Genomic DNA, 22,247 nt, shown 5'->3' on the forward strand with positions numbered 1-22,247 from the left:
GCCAGTGTAGATGTGGCTTAAAGTGTCAGTAGGGCAAAGAGAAGTGCTACAAAGTGTCATTGGCTGCTCCAGTTTCCCTCCTATGTAACCATTTATCTGGAGATGAAGCCAGCCACCTTGATAACCCCTGAGCTCCTGGACTCCAGCTCAGATACCCTTTGCAATACTAAGTGTCACTATGTCCTGGTGGCTGGTAGCTGATGGCTTAACTGACCTGCTTGTCTGGATTCCTTAATTCTGGTTTTATTTTAACCTCTTAAACCCTGTCAGTCCAGATTGCTCATTGCCTTCCCATAAGCGCACCAGCTGACCAGGAGCAACATCTTCAGTTCCTTCAGAATGCAGAGTCTTTGACCTCCTCATAAAGCCACACCTCAAGGGGACTCTGGCCCTACCTTCAGTCAAGGTTCAGTATTTAAAATCTTTTTTAAAAAATTGTTGTTTCTAGCATTGAGATCCTGATCTTACTTTTCAGTTCACAGTTCCCTCACTCCATTTCTGAGATACTAGAGAAACAACCAAGAGTCTGAAGCCAGAGATGTCTTGAGCTGTATCTCAGGCCCCATGTTATGGTTCATTATGACTTTGGCTAATTTAGGCTTCTGTTTGCTGGTCCCTGTTCACTCATTTCTTTTTCTTCTGCTAATTCGGGCAACAATTCTAATATATTATATTCTTTATTAGGCACTTTAATTCTTAAAGAACTAAACACTTAAGCAGGGCCATGGTAGTGCATGCCTTTAATCTCAGCACTTGGGAGGCAGAGGCAGGCTGGATCTCTGTGAGTTTGAGACCAGGGCTAAACAGAAACACCCTGTCTCAAAGAAACCACGTGTGCACGCACGCTCTGACTAGGGTAACTTTGAACATAGTTTTAGGCAGTAATTTTCAGCAAAAGCCACGAGGAGAACTGTTTACATGATGGCCCTGCTTCAAATTAGATAAATAAGACATCTCTCAGAAAGTAGAGGTTTTTAGAAAACTTGTAGAAGGGGCAGATAAATGACAGTTCTCAAGGGTGGGATGTGGGTGTCATGTGGTTTGAGCAGGTTCTCTCCAGTGCCTGCCCACACACCGACATCCCGCCCAATCATAATTTTTTATATTGAATTTATAAAATGTTTGTTGTAAAGCTTTTGCAATAGCAGATTGGACTAGACTGAGTTGTTCTTTGGAAAGGCCTGCTCTCTTGTGACTAGCCTCTAGAAAGAAGGCCAGCCCTTCTGTCTTGACCCCCTGAGTGCGTGTGCCACAGATGTGTGCTGCCAGGCCTGGTGTTGGTTATTTCCTAGCCCTGTGAAGTAGCTGGTCTTTATACAGCGTCTTCATTGCTTTTATGATGGAACTCCTAAGGCTCCTTGCTTTGGATTTTTGAAAAAGATTTTTTTTAATTTTTTTTAAAATGTGCTTCTTCTTTGTTTGTTTGCTCTGCTGCACGTACACCTGCATGGCAGAAGAGGGCAACCTTACAGAGGGTGGGAGCCACCATGTGCTTTCTGGGACTTGAACTCAGGACCTCTGGAAGAATGGCTAATGCTCTTAACCACTGAGCCATCTCACTAGCCCAGTTTATTTTATTTTATGTATATGAGGGTTTTACCTGCAGGTATGTCTGAGTACAACACAAATGCAGTGAGGAAGTCTGGACAGAATGTGAGATGCCCTGGAACTGAAGTTACAGACGGTGTGAGCCACCTGAGTGCTGGGTACTGAACCCTGGTCCTCTGCAGAAGCCGTCAGCGCTCTAACCACTGAGCAGTCTCTCCAGGCCCTTATTTTATATTTCATAATATTTTAAATATGAATTCTGGCCAAGAACATATATTGTAAGATATTTATCATACCAAAAGAGCAAGGAATAACCTAAATATCCCAAGGTAAGAAAACGACTTTTTGAAAGAAAGAATTCCTGTGTTTGGGTGAATACCCATAATCCTAGTTAGTACATGATGGACAAGAGGACTGCAAACTGGAGGCTAGCCTTGGCTACATAGATAGGTATAGCCTGGTTCCAAAAAGGTTTCATCTCTGTGTGTATAATCAGGTTATGTTAACATTGATAACCACACTCAGAACATTGCTCTATTTGTTATAAGATATGGACTACATCATAAACTGGGTATCTTTTTGGAAAGGGGCCACATTAATCTATGCACAGTTCCAGTTTTATTAAGTAATCACTGCCCAAACAAGTGCTTACTTTTCTGTAGAGTCTAAAGCAGCACCAGGCTGGCTTCAACTCACTGTGCCAAATGCTCAAGTTACAGATGTGTCCCACCTGGGCTAGCTTTTTGTGGTTTTGAGACAATCTTTTTTTTTTGCACCCCCTTTCTGTTTTGAGACAATCTTAAGTAGCCCAGGCTGGCCCAGCATAAGAATATTTTATAATTAAAAAATGTTTATGATGTGATACAGGCAAAGCAATATAGAATTTCATATGTCTACATGCTAAAATTTCCTTTTGAGTCATCTTTTGTTAACATAAATGCACACATTGTGGTACATACATTGTTATACCTTGTTGGCTTTTTCCTCTCTATTACCCACATTTCAAAATTTTCTTCTTGTCAGTTCTTCAAATTGAACTTAGGGCTAGGGAGTGAATGCTAGGGAAGTGTTCATTACTGAGCTGCATTCAGAGCCTGTTCAAAGAAAGTGTTAAGAGTAGCCAGCTACTCAGCCGGCTCATGGTTAAAAGCACTCATTGCTCCTGCAGAAGACCTAGGCTTGGTTCCCAGTTCCCATGAGGTGGCTCACAGCCATTCATAACTCCAGTTCCAGGGCCTACTCTCCCTCTCTGACCTCCACAGCTACCAGGCTCACATGGTACGTGTACACACAAACATCCAGTACATAGATAACACATTTACATGTAAGTTTTAAAACCTTTATTTAGTGCTGGGAGATGCGTATGAGCTTGAACTATGAGCTTTGGAAGGTAAACTGGAGTCTCGAGGCTCGGTGTGGGAGGGGAAGTGTGTAATGAAAACCCCTGGAAGGAAAGGATGTCCAAAGGGGGCAGCAGCATTGTTTCTGATTGGGGGGGGGATAATGTTTGCATGATGGCAATAAAAAGAAAATGTATTGATTCTGTAATCTTTACTAGAAAACCGTATCAGTTGTTTTGTCTGGCATAAGAACAGTAGCCAGAAGATGAGGACGGGTGTGGCTGCAGAGTGCACGTTTGTATGCCGTGGTCTGGGTCTCTCCTTGCCAGGCAGCAGCAGCCTCAGCACTGGGCACAGCCTACCTTTCATTCTTCTGGGTTGGGGAATTTAATATCAGTATTTGATGAGATGCTAAAAGAACATGCTAATAACTAGAACATACTTTATTCTTATTAGAAAGGAAGTTTGTTTATTTGGGATATAAAAGAATGAATTATTAGGCAAATGAATAATGCTTTGTTTATTAGCATATCGTCTTTCTCTTTCAGGCACGTATTAAATTTCCTATTGACTACCCATATTCACCACCTACCTTCAGATTCTTGACCAAAATGTGGCACCCCAACATCTATGATGTAAGAGACATTGTCATAACTGTCTGGTTTTGTTTTTTCAGATTAGTTCTTTAACAAGAGGTTAGGGCTTTACCAGTCAGGGCCCTGAGTCTGATCATCAGCACACAGAAAAGAAGTGGTTTGGACTAAAGAGGGGGGCTTAGTGGTAGAGCATCTGCTTAGCATGCACAAGGATCTGGGCCCAGTCAGAACACCACAGCCCCCGCCCACCTCTAAAGTAGATTGGATATCTCAGAAAAGTGTGTTTTGCTCTAACTACAGGGAAATATTCATGATTTTTGCACCCCTACTTTGTAGTGTCTGGTTTAATGATAATATGTAGTAATTATAATCCAGTTAAAGATTAAGCCTTAATAGCTTACTAATAAGATTATAATGCTCGTGTGTTAACATTTGCATTTTAAAAGTTTAATAAAGTCATATAAATGTATTTGTGTGCCTGTCCCCAGCCTTCATAGCGAGGGTTACCTGTTGCTGTGCGCAGACTGGGCTTTTGGGGCGGAGAACTTATCCACTTGATTTGGACTGGCTTCCTGTCAGGGGTTACAGCTGAGCATTCGAGCCTCTTGGAATAAATCCAAGGTGAGGTTCTTCTGTGAACAAGCTAATGTCCTGAAGACAGCATTTCTAGGAGAACTGGTGGTTGAAACATGAAACATACTTAGCTTCGGGCTGCATCCTGACAGTACTGGAGTAATCTGTGCATTACCCTCTCCTGTGAGGTGTCTTCATTGCACTTCCTGGTTAATTTGGGTTTGACACAACTTTCCTGATGGATTTCAGGCTGTCTTTCATTGTCCTCGGGGCTTCCCAAGTGGGTTCTGGGCACGCACAGTTTTGTTTTTGTTTTTCTAGCTAGAATACACAGGACAACAGTGATGCGTGGTTACCTCTCCAGAAACAGCGCCTGTGATATTCTCTTAGTATTTAACATAATCATAACACTAAGGCACTGCATGAAGGCTCAACCAGAACAGGCGCCTGCCACCAAGCCTGGCAGCTTGAGTTAGTTTCCAGAAGCTGCATGGTGGAGGGAGAGAACTGACTCTTCAGAGTTGTCCTCTGGTCTACACACACCATGGCACCTCTCCCCCAATAAATCCAGACGTGTCAAACAGCAAAAGATGGAGTTCGAATTGTGGTACCCCCCCACACACACACACACTTAATCCTAGAAGAGGCAGGTGGATCTCAATTGGAGACCAGTCTTGTCTAGAGAGAGAGCTTTGGGATAGTCAGGGATACACAGAGAAACCCTGTATGGGGGTGTGTGGGGATCAAACTTTGATTATAGTTTATTAAGTACTGTTATGGCCGAAAAGGCTGTAAACTTTACTGTAATAATTGTGAATTTAATTCTTTTAAAAATACTATGTTTATGAAAGTTATAAAAATGAGGGAGAAACACAGAACAAAAGGAAATTTAGTTGGAGCCCTAGAGATGAGTCAGCGGTTAAGAGTGCACCCGGCTTTTGCAGAGGATCCAGGTGGAGTTCCTGTTGTTCTCGTTCGGTGTTCGAATCTCCAGGGGCGGGTACTGCAATGTCTGTAACACCGGCAATCTCATGCTTAGAACCAATTCCTCTATCTGCAGGGTTAAAGATGGATCTTTAAATACAAAATAAATTCAATGTGGGTTTGCCATCAGTGATTATACTACCCAGTATGATTCCTTTCTGCATAGGGCTGGAGAGATGACTCAGAGGTTAAGAGCACTGTCTGCTCTTCCAGAGGTCCTGAGTTCAATTCCCAGCAACCACATGATGGCTCACAACCATCTGTATTGCTCTCTTCTGGAGGGAAAAAAAAAGATTCCTTTCCATTTTGTACTGTTATTTACAGTTAAGAAATGTATTGGCTGCAGGATATGCTGCTGTACACTATAATCCTAGCACTTGGAGGGCAGGTGAATCTCTGTGAATTTAAAGTTAGCCTGGTTTGCTTAGAGAGTTCCAGGCCAGATAGGGCTAGATAGTGAGACTCTGTCTTTTTTTTTCTTTTTCTTTTTCTTTTTTTTATTAAGTAGTTTTCTGGTTACATGTTTTACTGTGCTCAAAAGCATTCAACTGGAATCTACTTGGACTGTTGTCTTTATGCAAATGACTACAAACCTTATAGATAGGATGACTTAAATAAAATATTCATTACCACCCTCACCCTACCCCACCCTAGAACCTCAACTTACAGTGCATGGGAAAGCCTGCTATCATGAGAGCCTGAGCCCAGGACCTAAAGGCTAGCTTCGACAAAACAAGCCAGGCATTTGCTGTCTGATAGTAGTGAGATATAATTGGAAAAGACATATATTTGAATCCTGGAACTGGCAAGTCATTTGTGTTAACTTTTCCGTTCCCTCTCCCTTTCTCTCCACTGTTACATTGCCAGTGCTGGACTTGAACATCCTATCGCAGCAACAGTGGGCACATCCCTGGGCCCAGCCTTTGCTCGGTGTTATTGGGGCAGCAAAGCTTCGAGCGTGAGACAGACGGAATCACTTTTCTGCTTCACTTCTTGATTGTTCTTGTTCACTATGTTGGTTTTACTAAATCGAGTTATTCTCTGTGTGGAAGATAGAAATATCCACTATCTTATAGAACTTGTAATTTCTGTAATACTAGCTTTAATGATTTATCCTAACTAGGAATCAACTGACAAGACTAAAGAAAATGCACTAGGATTTCATACACAGGTTATACTGTGGCAGTTTTATGACCTTATAAACCAGAGACGTTATTAACTATCTCATTGTTGTTAAACTCATGGACATTCTAAATATAAAATTCTTAAAAAAATTAAGATTTGGTGCACTATTTGAATGTTTTGTTCTCATTGTCTAAATGTTTTAGCCACATTAAAAGCCACTGACATAAACTTTTAAAAATGATTTTTGCAGCAACTTTAGATTTTAAAAAGGTTACATGGGGCTAGAGAGATAGCTGAATGGTTAGGAGCATTTGTTGCTCTTGCAGAAGATCCAGGTTTAGTTTCCAGCACCACACAGTGTCTCACAGCCATGTGTCTGTACCTCCAGTTCCCGGGGATCCAGTGCCCTCTTCTGGCATTATGGACACCAAGCACACATGTGCACCACAGGTACACAGGAAGTCAAACACTCATAGACAAAGTTTAAAGGATAAAGAGGTTTCAGAAACAGTTGACACTTTGGATATTTTGAGGCAGTGTCTCCCTGCATCGCCCTGGGTAATGCACACCCTCGAGTCCTGGCTTAGGCTTTCCCAGTGGTGGGAGTTAAAGTATGTACCCCAACGCTGTATCCTCACACACCCCTTTTGTTTGGTGCTCCGGGTTTGGGGAGAGTAAGACTGAGACAGGGTCTCAGTAGCCCAGGTTGGTGTGAAGTCACTGTAGTCCTGCCTCTGCCTGTTCTTTCTGCCTTCCAGATCCTGAGAATTCGTAGGTGAGAGCACTGTACTCGGCTGTGGATCTTGGTCTTTTATCTTTTTATGTTTATGGACGTCTGCGGGTGTGGATGACTGTTGCCACATATGGGCAATGCCTGTGGAGCCAGAAGAAAGGTGTGAGGTCCCTTGAGCTGCCGTGCGGTATTGGTAATGAACCAGGGTTTTCTGAAGAGCAGCCAGTGCTTAAGGGCTGAGGCTTCTTGGCCTTGTTTTGAGAATGGCTGTTGAAAGAGCTCACTGTAGACCCTTAATGCTGTTTTCATTATCCTGCGTCACCCTGTGCACACTCATGCACATGTACACTCACACACACACACACACACACACACACTCATCACAAACACTCATCACAAACGCTCATCACACACACACACTCACACACACTCATCACAAACACTCATCACACACACACACTCACACACCTGCACACGTACTCATCACACACACACACTCACACACCTGCACACATACTCATCATACACACATGCACATACTCATCACACACACACATGCACACACACGCACAATCACACACACATGCACACACACACTCATTACACACTCATCACAAACACTCATCACACACACTCATCGCACACATACACACACATGCACACACACTCAGCACACACATGCACACACACACTCATCACACACATACGCACACATACTCATCACACACACATGCACACTCACACACACATGCACACTGTGGCTTAGGCAGCTTCCATTCAGGGCAGTCCTGCTTCAGCTCCCCAGTGGCTGGCTTACACTTGTGTACTACATTCCTCGCCCTATTTATTATTTTATTTCCCCCCAAAAATTGTCATCACTGCCCAAGCTAGTTGCTTTCTATATTGCTGTAAACAAAATACATTACAGAAGAATCTACAGATGAGTCACAGTTTGAGGGTTTGAGGGTGCAGCTCCCTGTGATGGGAGAACTCTCAGCTGTGGGGCTGCAGGTCTGTAGCTCACTCTGCTCTCCAAGGAGGCTGACATTTATCTTGTGTTCATTTTACTCTCTGGCCTTTAACAAGGACCATAAAAGGCTGGAGAGCTGGCTCTGCAGCTAAGAGCACCGACTGCTCTTGCAGAGGCCTCTGGTCTGATTCCCAGCATCCATCTGAAACTCAAGCTTCAGGAGATACAATACACTTACGTCTTCCGCAAGCACCGGCTGCACACCCAGCACACGGACAGGAAACACTCATACACATGAGAACCGCCATGGACGGAGAACTGTGCACTGTTGTTGTCCTTGTTTCTCTGTGTAGCCCTGGCTGTCCTGGAACTCGTTTTGTAGACCAGGTTGGCCTCAATCTCACAGAGATCTGCCTGGCTCTGACTTCTGAGGGCTGGGATTCGTGGCTCAGACAAGCTTTTTTCTTTCTTCAAAGGGACAAATGGTATCCTTCAAATACACATTTTTAAATTCTATTTATTATAGCTGGAGAGCGATAGTGCATCTCTTATCTCTTTAGTTTCCAGCACTCAGGAGTCAGGTGGATCTGAGTTTGAGCTCAGTCTACTCTACCAAGAGAGTACCAGGATGTCCAGGACCAAACAGACTCTGCCTTGGGTCATTTTTATTTTATGTATGTGAGTGTTTTGCCTGCATATATGCTTATAGACCGTGATCGTGCAGACATGTTAGGGCATCAGATCCCCTAAAACCAGAGAGGTGTGAGGCACTTCGTGTGTGTTGTGAGAGAAACTCAGGTCTTCTACAGTAACTGGCATTAAGTATTCATTTTTTCCCTTATTTTGGTAAAGATTTATTTATTCATTTTACATAAGTGTTCTATCTGCATGTACCCCTGTGTGCCAGAAGAGGGCATCAGCTCACATCGTAGTTGGTTGTGAGCCACCATGTGGTGGCTGGGGTTAAACTCAGGATTTATGGAAGAGCAGTCAGTGATCTTTTAACTGTGGCGCCATCTCTCCAGCTCCACATCAAACATTCTAAACTACCAAGAGATGTCTGTAGCCCCATACATGTACATTTTTATCACATAATCAGAACTTTTTATTTTTTGAGAGAGGGTCGTAGTATTCACCTTGGCTAGCCTGGGATTCTATATAGAGAGCAGGCTGGCCTTGAACTCATACAGACCCACCTGTCTCTGCCTCCCAAGTACAGGGATTAAAGATGTATACCACCATGTCCTGCCCAGACATAATATAACAAGACTCCCATACACATAAACTTTTAAAGAGACAGGAAGGGGAAAAGGACACGGCTGCAGAGTTGTGGAGAAAAAGTAACTCGTATGGTTGTTGGTTGGGCATGTGCGTTGGTGTAAAAATTAACATGGACGTTCCTCAAAAAATTGGAACTGTGATGTGAGCTAGTTGCTTGCTATGTACCCAGGAAACTCAGGGTTAAATACAGTTTGGATCCCTGCCTGCCTACACTTCCCTTAACTTCACAACAGTTAGGTACATAACCAGGTTAGATGCCCATTAGTTGCCAATGCCACATAAACTGGACCCAGTAGGACATTTCTGTTGTTAGAGCATTTTGATGGAATCAAGAGGATTCTATCCTGGGCTTACCAAGTACCCAGGTCACATAGGGCTTTCTGTCTCAAACACACAGCAAAGTGTAAGCCCTAGCACTGAGAAGCAGAGGCAGCAGGTCAGTGCCAGTTCCAGACGTGGTGGTGCACACATTTAATCTCACTGCACCTCTGAAGGCGGAGGCAGAGGCAGAGGGAGAGGTGGGATAGCTCTGAATAGAGGCCACTTGATCTACTTGTAGAGGTCTAGGCCAGCCAGGACTATGTAGTGAGATCCTACTCCAAAACAGACAGACAGCAGAAACATACATGGGGAAAAGAAGATGTACTGTAGACTCACAACAGAATATTATCTAGCCAAAAAAAAAAAAAAAAAAAGTAAAGTCCTGTCATTTGTAGGAAAATGAGCAGAAATGAGTAAACAAAATAGGCCCAATTCAGAAAGACAAACACTTTGTTTTCTTGAGCCACTGTCATGCTGTACACCTTTAATTCCCAGCACTCGAGGCAGAGGCAGGCAGATCTCTGTGAGCCAGCCTGGTCTACAAAGTGAGTCCAAGACAACCAGGGCTATACAAAGAAACCTTGTCTTGAAAAACAAAAAACAAAACAAAAATTTTCTCATACATATCCAAATCTTAAAAATAGAAACAGTAATCAAGCAAGAGACGGACAGACATAAAATTAGAATGGAGACTGTAGGAAATAGGAAGGGAACCAGCATTAGGGAAAAGAAGAAAGGGTGTAGGGGGTGAATATAATCCTAGAATTAGGGTCTTTCTATGGGGCCTGAGTATTGCCAACTGCTTAAGGGTGGCTGATCAGCCAGCCCCAGGGATACACCTTTCTCTATATCAGCCCTGGGATTGCAGGAGTGCCATGACACTCAACTCTGTTCATGTATTTATTTTTTATTTTATCTAAAAATGACACTTCGATATTTCTTTTCTTTGTTCAAAAGAAGATTTCTCTGTGTAGCCCTGACTATCCTGGAGACCAGGCTGGCCTTGAACTCATAGAGGTCTTCTGCTTTTGCCTTCTGAGTGTTGGGATTAAAGTTGTGCATCAGCACCACCTCACCACACCCAGCAACAGTCAGCATTTCATGTGCACACTGGGGACTGAATTTAGGTTTTCACGATGTCACAGCAAGTGCTTCACCAGCTGAGCTCCTAATAAAAGACAACTGTAAGAGGGCAGAGAGTATTTGGCATAAATGATTCATAAATCTCCAATCAAAGTAAGTCTCTCTCTCTCTCTCTCTCTCTCTCTCTCTCTCTCTCTCTCTCTCTCTCTCTCTCTCTCTCTCTCTCCCTCTCAGCAAGATGCCCATAAAATTTATAGAGAAATGAAATCTAGAGGTAGGACCAAATCGACATCGAGAGAGAAGTAGAGTGTGAAACTTGTTACCAAGGATTGAGAACGTGTGTAATTACTGGAGTTTTTGGCCTGGAACCCACACTGGCCTCTAACTCACACTCTTCCTTCCTCAGTTTCCCAAGGTTTGACATTGTAGGCAGGAACTGTGATGCCCGGTCATGACACCACACTCGTTGAGTGGTGTACTTTCTATGGCTTCTGTTGTGATAAACCGCCACAGATTCCTATGAGAAGGTTTATTTGGCTTGCATCTTCTGGGTCACTGTCCAGAGAGGGAAGCCAAGGCAGGAACTGATTGATGCAGAGGTCATGGGGAAAGTCTTTCTGGCTTATATCTCAGGGCCTGCTCAGCTAGCCTTCTTAACAACCTGTCCAGGGGTGATTCCCCTTCCCCTCCAACATCCACATTAGTCAATCCTTGTCCACAGAGCAGTTGACCTCCTCCCTGTTAAGATTAGCACAAGTGGGAAGTAGCACACTTATTAATAGTTGCATTTCCATGAACAACAACAACAGATGATAAAAATGTTCAAAAGCTGCTCAGAAATAAACTCTAGAGGCAGAGGCAAGAGGGCTCCTGCAGTTGAGGCCAGCTCAGTCTGTAAAGTTCTTTAAGGAATTTCAAAAAACTCAGTAGTAAGAAGATTAACCTAGTTGAAAAGTAGCCAAAGTTAGCCACAAATGTATACTCAGGCTGAGGTAAGAGGATTAGGCCCGACTGGGCAACAACCTGTAGGAAAATACAAGGAGAACCTGACAATTATTGAATGAACTGAAGGACACATCACACCAGCCTAGGCTAGCTGCATCTGAGGAACAAGGACTGCAGATGCCACACACTGCCAGTAACGCACAGGACAGTGGACGTGCTCTTAGACAAAGGTAAACACGGGTCTCACATCTAACCCACAGTTCTGCTGTAAGGGAGAAGAAGCACACGCTGTAGGCGAGCACACAAGTGTAGAGCTCAGCACTGCGCACACCAGTGTCCCCACAGCACCAGCTCACCACATCCACGCAGGGGGTCACAAAGGAGAGGCAACTGAAACATGCAGGAAAGTGAAAGAAGTCAGAGAAAGGCTTGCATATTGTATGGTTACATTTGTATTTAAGGTCCAGGTATTCAACAGAAGAGCAAGATGGTAGTGAGAAGTCTGGGGAGGTAAGGAGTGGGGAAAACACCAAGCAGAGTATTTTAAAGTGGTGTGATAGAACTTGAAAGCTTCTAAAAACGTTAATTCATAGTCCTGTGAATGTACAAGCACCACTGGAGTGTGGTTTTTGTGGTGCTGGGGCACATTAATACTGATTTCTACTTCCAGCCCAGCAGTTCCCAGACTTTTCTGACTTTTTGTTTGCTTTTTTGAGTTTACTTGAAACAGTTTACTGTAGTGATAGCAGACAGATCTGTATCTCACTGTGTAAACTAGGCTGGCATGAACTTAGAGCCATTCACCTGCTTCTGCTTTTCAAGTGTTAGGATTGCAAATGTGTGCCTCCATGTCCAACCCAGTTACTCTAGCCAGCCATTGTAACATAGAATTTTAATCCCAGCACTCAGTAGGCAGAGATGAATGGATCTCAAGGAGTTCAGTTCCAGTCTAGTGTATATAGAACTCCTAGCTAGCCAAGGCATGATGATAAGACCAAAGTTTAGTAAGTAAAATTCATCTAAAGATTTTTTTTAAAGATTTACTTATTTTATGTATGTGAGTACACTGCGCTGTCTTCAGACACCCCAGAAGAGGGCATTGGATCCCTTTACAGATGGTTGTGAGCCACCATGTGGGTGCTGGGATTTGAACTCAGGACCTCCAGAAGAGCAGTCAGTGCTCTTAACTGCTGAGCCATCTCTCTAGCCCTAAATTTTTTTTAAAGGGATACGTTCTTGCTTCTACAAAAGTAGTTTTGTGGCTGGGGGTAATGATGCACACTTTTAATCCTAGCACCCACTAGGGAGGCAGAGGCAGGTGAGTTTTAGGTCAGCCTGGTCCACAAATTGAGTCCAGGATAGAAATCCTGTCTCGAAAAAACCAACCAACCAACCAAAGAGTAGGTTTGTGAGTTTGAGGACAGAAAGAGACCCTGTCTCAAAAAACAATACAAAACAAAACAAAAAACCAAAAAAGTATTAACTATACAGAATGGGTTTCATACATTTCATACATGGATATAATTTTTTATCATTACTCCCTCTTGTCCCACTTTGGTTCTCTCATTCTTTTCCTCCTTCCAACTGCTCCTCTTTCTACCCTGTCCACTTTTTCTTGCTATTGTTGCTGCCTTGTTTCTGTTTTGGTAAATGGGTTGCATGTGTTTGCTGACAGTGCCTGGGCACCTTACTAGTGACACCAGGATTTTAGCATTGAAGAAACTCTTCCTCCCTAATAGCCATTAACTATAAGCTCAAGGAAGGGTGGGGCTTGTTGAGTTTCTGCCCTTTGAGTGACAGGATATTGGCAGGTGTTTTCCTGTAGGGCACATGAAAGTATTCACAGCTGCTGTGAGTGCACGAGAACACCTGCGTGTCATGTGCAGTAGTCAGCTCCAGGCTCCCAAGACTGCTTACCGCCTTGCTGACCTGTGGTTGCTGAGCACTTGAGGAGGGGGATGTAGATGCCCTGTTTGTGACTGAGGCGACAAGTTATGAGCCTACTGCAGAAGGGAGCTTTTCTGACCAAAGCTGACAGCAGCATCAGTCTGGGGCATAACTATGGTTACCTGGGAGGCAGCCTGACAGGCAGTATGTCCTCTTAACAAAGCAGCAGAGTAGCTTCCTTAGGAGAACTTAGAACTGCCTCAGCCTCAGGCTTTCAACCAGATACAGCAGGTGGTCTGGTTACTTGCTTGTTTGTAATTTCTGGAGCTGGGAAGACATTCAGCAGTTAAGAGCATGCACTGCTCTTCTGGATGACCTGAATTCAGTTCCCAGCACCCACACACTAGCTCACAGCCAGCTGTATGTGACTTCTACACCCTTTTATAGCTTCTATGGGCATTATACTCATGTGGTAAACAGATGTTCATGAAGGCAGAACACATAAAAGTAAAATGAAAATTAAAAAAAAATTTACTCTGTGTGTGTGTACACCTGTGTGTGTGTGTACACCTGTGTGTGCAAGTGTGTGTGTACAGTTGTGTGTGTACACCTGTGAGTATGTACACATGTGTGTACATGTGTACAGTTGTGTGTGTACACCTGTGAGTATGTACACATGTGTATACATGTGTACACTTGTGTGTGTACACCTGTGTGTATGAGAGTGTGTGTGTACATCTGTGTGTGTACACGTGTCTACACCTGTGTGTGTAATCCTGTGTGTGTGCGTTTGTGTGTGTGTACACGTGTGTATACCTGTGTCTGTGTACATCTGTGTGTGTGAATTTGTACACCTGTTTGTGTGTACGTGTGAAGACCTGTGTGTGCGTATATACACCTATGTGTTTGTGTGTGCGTGTGTACAGCTGTGTGTGTGTGCGTGTATACACCTGTGTGTTTGTGTGTACACCTGTGTGTGTTTGTGTGTACACCTTTGTGTGTGTGTTTGTGTGTGTGTACGTGTGTACACCTGTGTGTGCAGGTCTGCAGAAGACAATGAGATCAGACCTACTGGAGCTACAGGTGGTTGTGAGCTGCATGATGCGTGTGCTGGGAACTGAACTTAGGTCCTATATCAAAGCCATTTCTCCATGTTATTTTTTGTCTTAAAGATTTGATTGCTGGACACTGTAGGGCAGTGGACTGTGAGAGGAAGCCTAGTAAGATCGAGGTGGGCTTGAAGACCCAGGGACCCACGAGGGACAAACATTAGGAGCTTCGCCTGCTCCTGTCACCAGGCCCTGGTCTCATAGCCACAGCCTACCATGGAGAGAATTGTGGCCATCAGTCATGGAGGGTCAGTGCCTCCACATAGAGACGAGGCATCCCTAAACATTTCAGACCAAGCCAATAGCAATAAAGATGTGTGAGAATTACTCCATTGTCTGAGAGCATCTGTCACACAAGAGCTGTAACACTGCCTGGGAAGAGAACGCTCTCCAGAAGCTTTTGCCACTAGGAGCCCCTCTGCACGTCACTGTCTAGCGAGCCTTCTACTGTCTCATCTCTGCTCAGCTCCCAGAGGCTATGGACGTGCAGTGGCCCCAGAGCGGCAGTCAGGCTGGGCCTGGTGTGCAGGGCACCCTTGATGGGAAAGGCCCATTCGCTGTGTTGGGGGTGACTGGTGCTCCTGGGTTCCATAAGAAAGCAGGCCAAGCAAGCCATGAGGAACAAACCAGTTAAGAAGCACCACTCCATGCCTCAGCACCAGCTCCTGCCTCCTTTGAGTTCCTGTCCTGACTTCCTCCAACAGTGCTGAGGAAGTGTAAGTCAAATGAGCCCTTTCCAGTTGCTTCTGGTCACGGTGTTCCGTCACAGCAATAGTAAGACCAGCTGATTGACAGACATTTTCATACAAAGAGACATTTTCCCTCTCATACAGTGCATCCCAACTACAGTTTTCCCTCCCTCTGTTCCTCCCAGTACATACATATAATTTAAGAAATTCAACACACACACACACACACACACACACACACACACACACACTTTAAAGTGCTTTGCACTTGGGTGATGCCTCAGGAAAGTGATTACTGTGCAGACATGAGGGCTGAGCTCCCGTCCCCAGCTCCTGTGAGAAGCCAAGTGAGACAGTGCAGTGTAGACCTAATTCCAGTGAGGTGTAGGCAGAGGCAGGAGGATTCCTAGCTAAGCCGTGTAGTTGACTATCTTAGTGCTCAAAAAAATAAGGCAGAGAGGAAATGACATGGTGGTCACCACTGACTCCCTCACACAGGCTACTCACACATACAAAGAAGTAGTTTGTTTAGTTTTTCTACACAGGCTTTCTCTGTGTATCCCTGGCTGTCCTCGATCTCAGAGATCCCCCTGCCTCTGCAAGTGCTAGAATAAAAAGCTTATGCTACCACCGTCTAGCCGTCTGCATGTATTTTAATTTGATTATACATAATAATTTTTATACCTCACATTATATATATATATATATATATATATATATATATATATATATATTATCAGTTCGAAAACTTTTAACTCTTATCTCCATCCTTGAGATTTAAAAAACAAATAACTTGCCGGGCAGTGGTGGCCACGCCTGTAATCACAGCACTCGGGTGGCAGAGGCAGGTGGGTCTCTTGAATTTGAGCTCAGCCTGGTCTACAGAGTTCCAGAACAGCCTTGGCTACACAGAGAAACCTGTCTTGAAAAACAACAGGAAAAGGGAAGGTAGGGGGAGAAAAGAAACAAATGACTGTTTTACTGACCTGTTTTCTATTGAGTATATGTTTATTTAGATACCTCCCTGTGGCTGTGTGTTTGACGTATTGACTGTGCTTGTTAGATCCGCTCTTACAGTGCTTATGCATTATGCAGATCGTATAGCACAGCGGTCAGTTGGTAACCGTGTACTTAGCAGGTACCATGCTTGCTTGCTTGTTCTGTTTGTTTCAGAAAGATGATGCTACAGACAGGACAGACATCTATCTTGGACACTACCCCATATGTTTTGTTCTGCTTGAGGAATAATAGCCCTAGGTGGCCTGGAACATAATATGTATATAGATCAGGCTGTCTCAAACTTGGAGTGACCATCCTGCCTCTTGTCTCCTTGAGTGCTGACATGTGCCACCATACCCGGTCCAAATAAAATTTTATAATATTTAATTCTTCTTCAACTTAGAAATTGAGCATGGAGAAATTTTAATAAAAAACTTCATCACATTTTTGGTTTTTTGGTTCTGTTTTATTAGAGTCAGATTCTTACCTGTAGCCCTAGCTGGTTTGGAATTTGCTGTATAGCCCAGGCTGGCCTCAAACTCTCATATCTACCAAGGCATGGGGTTAAATCACACATGTGTGTGTGTGTGTGTGTGTGTGTGTGTGTGAGAGAGAGAGAGAGAGAGAGAGAGAGAGAGAGAGAGAGAGAGAGAGAGAGACTGTATAGTAGCCCAGCTGGGCCTCTGCCTCTGCCTGGCTTGCAGATGTGTGGGGTTGCACCTTGCTTGTATCAGTCTCTTACATTTTACTGAACATTGTATCATTGTCTTGTAGAATGGAGATGTATGCATTTCAATCCTTCATCCGCCTGTAGATGACCCACAGAGTGGAGAGCTGCCCTCTGAAAGGTGGAATCCTCCTCAGAATGTGAGGTAAGATGTTCTATGGAGTGAACTGTGTTGTGTTTTGCTTTCATTTATTTGTTGGTTAGTTGGTGGGCTCATTTTTTGAGACAGGGTTTCTTTCTCTCTGTAGCCCTGTGGCTGTCCTGGAACTCAGAGATCCCACCTGCCTCTGCCACCTCAGTGCTGGGATTAAAAGTGTGTTCCACCACTAACCTGGCTATTTTTTGAGACCAGCCTCAAATTCCTGGACTCAAGTAAATCTCTTACCTCAACCTCCCAAATACACAGGGAGTACAGACATCTGCTCCTTGAAACTTCGTTTGGGCGTATATGTGGTGTGTCTCATTCTGTTTGAATCAGTGAACAGAATCTTTCCTGCGTTTGTGACTTTCTCTCTTGCTATTGCATGAGGGTGTGTTGGACGGCTTTTAAGGTAAAAGTGTATCCTGGTGACCAGCATGCTAAGGAATACTGCAGAATTCACATCATGCAACAGACCTCACACAACAGATTTATTGGAGAGTTGGGGGATGTGAAAGGTGATGGCCTTTGAGTGGGGATAAGAGAGAGAGCAGCTGTGACGGCTCAGGTTTATAGGAGGGCATGGGGCATGGGCGTAGGGAGGATGTGCACAGTGCTGGCAGTGGACTCATCACATCGGCCTGTAGTGACGGTAACTGAAGATGGAGTTGGGATAGGGGAGCACCTGATTCTGGAATGTGTGCAGTTCCTAGTTGTCTGACACATGCACCTGCATCAGTCTGAAGTGTTGACTCCCTGAGCAGTGCTGGTTGGGACTCTGATTTTCCTCATCTGCTTCTTTTTTATTTATTTATTTATTTATTTTGTTTTTTAGATTTATTTATTTATTATATATAAGTACACTGTAACTGTACTTCAGACACACCAGAAGAGGGCATCAGATCTCATTACAGATGGTTGTGAGGCAACACGTGGTTGCTGGGATTTGAACTCAGGATCTCTGGAAGAGCAATCAGTGCTCTTAACCACTGAGCCATCTGTCTAGCCCCTGCTTCTTCTTCTTACATTAGAATTTACTCCTTATTAGATCCCTTAACTTTTGTGTTTAAATTGTGTTATGTATATATAAAGGGAGGGAGAGAGAGAGAGAGACAGACAGACAGACAGACAGACCGACCTCAGGTGCTGAGGTCCGAGGCCAGAGCTATGGAAATCAGTTCTCTCTTTCCATCAAGAACCAATTCTGTTCATCAGGTAGCAGGCTCCTTTTTTCCATCCAACTTCCCAACCCCACCTGGGTGATTCTGAGGAGCTTAGGCAGCCCAACTAGTTATGGTTTTGATGTAGTAAGAAATATACTTCGTGGACAGTGTCGTGGTACACACCTTTAACCCCAGCATTCTGGAGGTAGAGGCAGGAGGATCTCGGTGAGTTTGAGGCCAACTTGTTCTACATAATACATGTGCAGCCAGCACCACACAGGAAGAGCTTGTCTTAGGGGGGTGGGGTGCAGACAAAGAGAAGGTAAAGACTTGTTGCTTCTGTGAGGTGCAGTCTCTGTTATGCTCCCCTGGTGCTGAAAGTCGTGAGTCAGTGAGGAAGCAAAGCGGCTCCACAGCACCTGTCAGGGAGCTGCCTGGGGCCCTGTGTGCTGTCAGGTGGGGGATGACAATTTGCTTCCCCTGCCAGAGGGCAGAATAGCTGCCAGCTGCATGCGTGTGTCGCCCCAGTCCACTCCACATGGCACATCTAATCTGAATGCTGAGTACATGAAAAATATTTTAAACATTTTGTTTAAATGCATTCTACTTCTTTGCTTTGAGAAGAACCCTTTATAGCAAAGGCTTTGAATAGGGACTATGGTAACAGACTAAGTAGGGAAAGTTTCATTTATTCCACTCTAAGGTCATCAAGTGTCTAGGAGGCAGCCTGAGAGGGCCCTGTTCTGCTTCCCAGGCTACTGTGAGCTGCAGGTGAGCAGACAGTGTACTTTATTTCCCATGGTCAGCTGTGGTCTGAAAGGATTGAGAAAGTCTAGCAACAAACAGCTTACAAGTTTGAAATTGTGCTCCCCGCTTGTGTTCTGACTGTGTGTTGCACACCCCTTAGTCACTTAGCAGCTGTTGTCCTCACCAGGGCAGCATCACTTCGTTCTCCTTGGCCCCAGTGCAAGGGTAGTTAGGAGGCAAAACTTAAAGGAAGCGTTGCAGGAACCAGGCGGGTGGAGCGCACAGGCCTGCTTTCCTCAGAGGACAGAAGGACGATGGCTGGTTACCCAGAATCCTGGAGTGAGAGAAACAGAGGCCCCTGCTATCCTGTTAGGAGCCAGCCTCCACCCAAATCCTCAGAGTGTGTTCGGCTCTAATCCTGGGCTTTGCCTTCAGTGAGGAGGACTCATCCTTACGAAAGAAACCCAAGTACCCTGCGTTCTCCATCATGAGAATCCACCCTATGGTTATTACGAATCCTCTCTGGGCCCCGTGTCCTGTTCCCAGTCGGTAGCCTTGATCCTCAGAGTGCAGGTCTCAGGTGCTCTGCCGAGGTCGGGCATCCGTAAAGGAGTTTTTATGTAGCTGTCCCCAAGGCTTTGCTGTGAGACTTGTCATGTGGAGACCACACCCCAACCCCTGGTTTACATCAGGTTTTACTGTGTTCAACTGTGTAAGAAGATTAAGCCACAGGATCAGACTTTGTGGAAGTTTTGGTCCAGCATCACTGACTAAGTAAGGTTGTAGTGAGTTTTCATCCTCATCTCTTTGAGGTTCAGTTTCCACCAGCTGTGATACCTGCAGGAACTCCCCAGCAGAAGTGATGCTATAAACCAGATGGCCCTGAACTCACACACATCCACCTGCCTCTGCCCCCCAGCGCTGGGATTACAGCGATGTGGCCATGCTTGCTTCTGTTGTGAGTTTCCCGCACCTAGTGTAGGGATGAACACTGTAGGTCGCTGTTACATTTCCAGTCTGGTCCTGTGGAGTTTGAGGTATCCTGAGGATAAGTCTTTAAGAGTTCATTTAAAGTTGGTCACACACCCCCATCCTGGTTATCCCTTGAAGTGTGAGTGTGGTGCTTATTACTCAGGCAGGGCTGGTGCACACCCTGGCTTTGAGGAAGTGGTCTCCCTGTATTGGTGGTGCTTCTTTTTAGAGGCTGAGTGTTGACTCCATATCTCTGATTCTTTACTTTGGGGAATAAGCCTGTGCCCTGATAGAAAGCCTGGAACGAGATTTTTAATCATTACATCCCTTCCTGGATGCTGCTCTATTCCTCCTGTTTACCAGGAAGTCACACTATTTTTCCTCGGTTACTTGTGGTGGCACAAACTTTTAATCGTAGCCCTCAAGAGGTAGAGATTGTAGATTGTGAGTTCAAGGCCAGCCCAGTCTACACAATGAAGATAAGACTACAGTAAGATCCTCTCTGGAGAGAAGGGAGAGAGGGGAGGAGTGCTCTTTATCCTAACAGGGAGGTGTGTTCTGCTCTCACCAGGCTGTTTTGTTGTTGGGCAGCTCTGGAGTCACGCCCTAGGGTGCTTGAGGCCTTTGTCCCTTTGCTTTAGAGCTGGTTACTCTCTTGGGTCTTGTGTCTCTGTGCTGCATGATGTTGGTTGTTACTTCAGTCTGAAACCGCCTTGTCTGCTTGGCACTACCTGGTGGTCTTTGGGAGCCAAGTCAGGAACGTGTCCACTCATGATTCGCAACAATGGCGAATCTTTCTCTCTTTTTTTTTTTTTTTTTTTTTGTTTCTGTTATTTGTTGAGACAAAGGTTTCGTTTTGTTGTTGTTTGTTTTGTTTGTTTAAAATAAACCCAGGGATTTACTGTTAGCCTAGCTGACCTTGATCTCGGGCCTCCATCTCCTGCATGCTGGGATTACAGGCACGCACCAGCACGCTTTGGAGGTTCTCTCTTTTAAAGGTTTTTTAAAGATTTATTTTATGTATGAGTACATTATAGCTGTACTTCAGACTCACCAGAAGAGGGCATCAGATCTCATTACAGATGGTTGTGAGCCACCATGTGTTTGCTGGGATTTCAACTCAGGACCTCTGGAAGAGCAGTCAGTGCTCTTAACCACTGAGCCATCTCTCCAGCCCTGGAGGTTCTTTCTAAAGATGGTAAATTGCTAGATTTGTTTGAGGGTTACTTGTGGAAGTGCTATGTCCCCTGTGTAGCTCTGGCTGGCCAAGCATTTGTTCTGCAGACTGCTTTGCCATGTATTTGCTGCCTCTGCCTCCCAAATGTTCAGCAGATGTAATGATGCCACCTGTGAAAGACAGTCAGATGGACAGGTGATCTTCCAATCAGCACTGCTGCTGAACTGTCAGCGTTTAGCAACCTGCCTGACCGAGGCACTGTCAGTAAACTCTGAATCCGGTCTAGTTGTGCTCACATCTGTGACTGTTCGCATGTGAGTGGGTGGGTTTTTGTCACCTAAAGAGTATGTGGAACCTTTTAAGAGCTGGAGTCCATACGGTTGTGGGAATTGAGTAGAGCAATAAACAAGAAAAAAAATCCAGTTTTTATCTACTGAAGTTTGATGGTTTTGCCATCTCTGAAGGACTGAAGTCCAGGAACCCCATGAGGACAATGCTGGTGAATGGTCCTTTGTCTCCTGTTTGTGGGAAACGGCCAGAAACCGACTCTGGTTCTTGCCATGGCCTGACCTGACAGCTGCTTTCTCTGAGGTCCTCTCCAGAAGTACCTGTCATCTCTCCCTTTCCTAAACAGTGGAAAAGTGGTCTTGGTAGGTGTGAATGGGGGGACCCAGTCCAGCAGCCACAGATGCGGGTATGAGTTTCTTGTCTGGTCTTCTACAACCTGTTGAAAGGGAGAGATCCAGGGTCTGCTGCAAGCATTTGTCAGCAAAATGGGCACAGTGAAGGGGTTTTGTTTTGTTTTTGGAGAGACAGGGTAGTTTGTTCAGGTTGCTATGTCTGTGTAGCTCATGTCAACTTTGGAAGGAGAAGACTGGTTTCACATAGACACCTTTATACCTATGTGACGTGTGTGCACACACATGCACACAACACTTCATACACTCATGCAAAATTTTTAAGTTACTTTTTTGCTTACCTGTCTTTCGTGAGAGCTGTTTGATCTCCAGAGGCATGCCTCCCCAATCTTAGGGGGCTTTTGTGGTTGCTGCTGCTGATGTTTCTGAGACAGGGTCTTTCTACATAGCTCTGGCTATCCTAGAACTTACTATGTAGACCAGGCTGGCCTTTCAGTCTTA

At 44.7% G+C, this 22,247-nt stretch overlaps 2 protein-coding genes across 7 annotated transcripts in view; both read left to right on the top strand.

Annotated features, from left to right (window-relative positions):
• Positions 1-22,247, top strand: part of LOC134479845 (putative sperm motility kinase W) — a 665,424-nt gene that overhangs the window by 456,474 nt on the left and 186,703 nt on the right. The window lies entirely within an intron of this gene.
• Positions 1,411-22,247, top strand: part of Ube2r2l2 (ubiquitin-conjugating enzyme E2R 2 like 2) — a 35,862-nt gene continuing 15,025 nt past the window's right edge. Inside the window, exons 1-2 of the mRNA XM_039080495.2 lie at positions 1,411-3,523; positions 16,958-17,055. Coding sequence (XP_038936423.1) covers positions 3,500-3,523; positions 16,958-17,055 — 122 coding nt within the window. The 5' untranslated portion in view covers positions 1,411-3,499. The remainder of the gene's footprint in view (positions 3,524-16,957; positions 17,056-22,247) is intronic.

Source organism: Rattus norvegicus, chromosome 7, assembly GCF_036323735.1.
Source record: "Rattus norvegicus strain BN/NHsdMcwi chromosome 7, GRCr8, whole genome shotgun sequence".
NCBI lineage: Eukaryota > Metazoa > Chordata > Mammalia > Rodentia > Muridae > Rattus > Rattus norvegicus.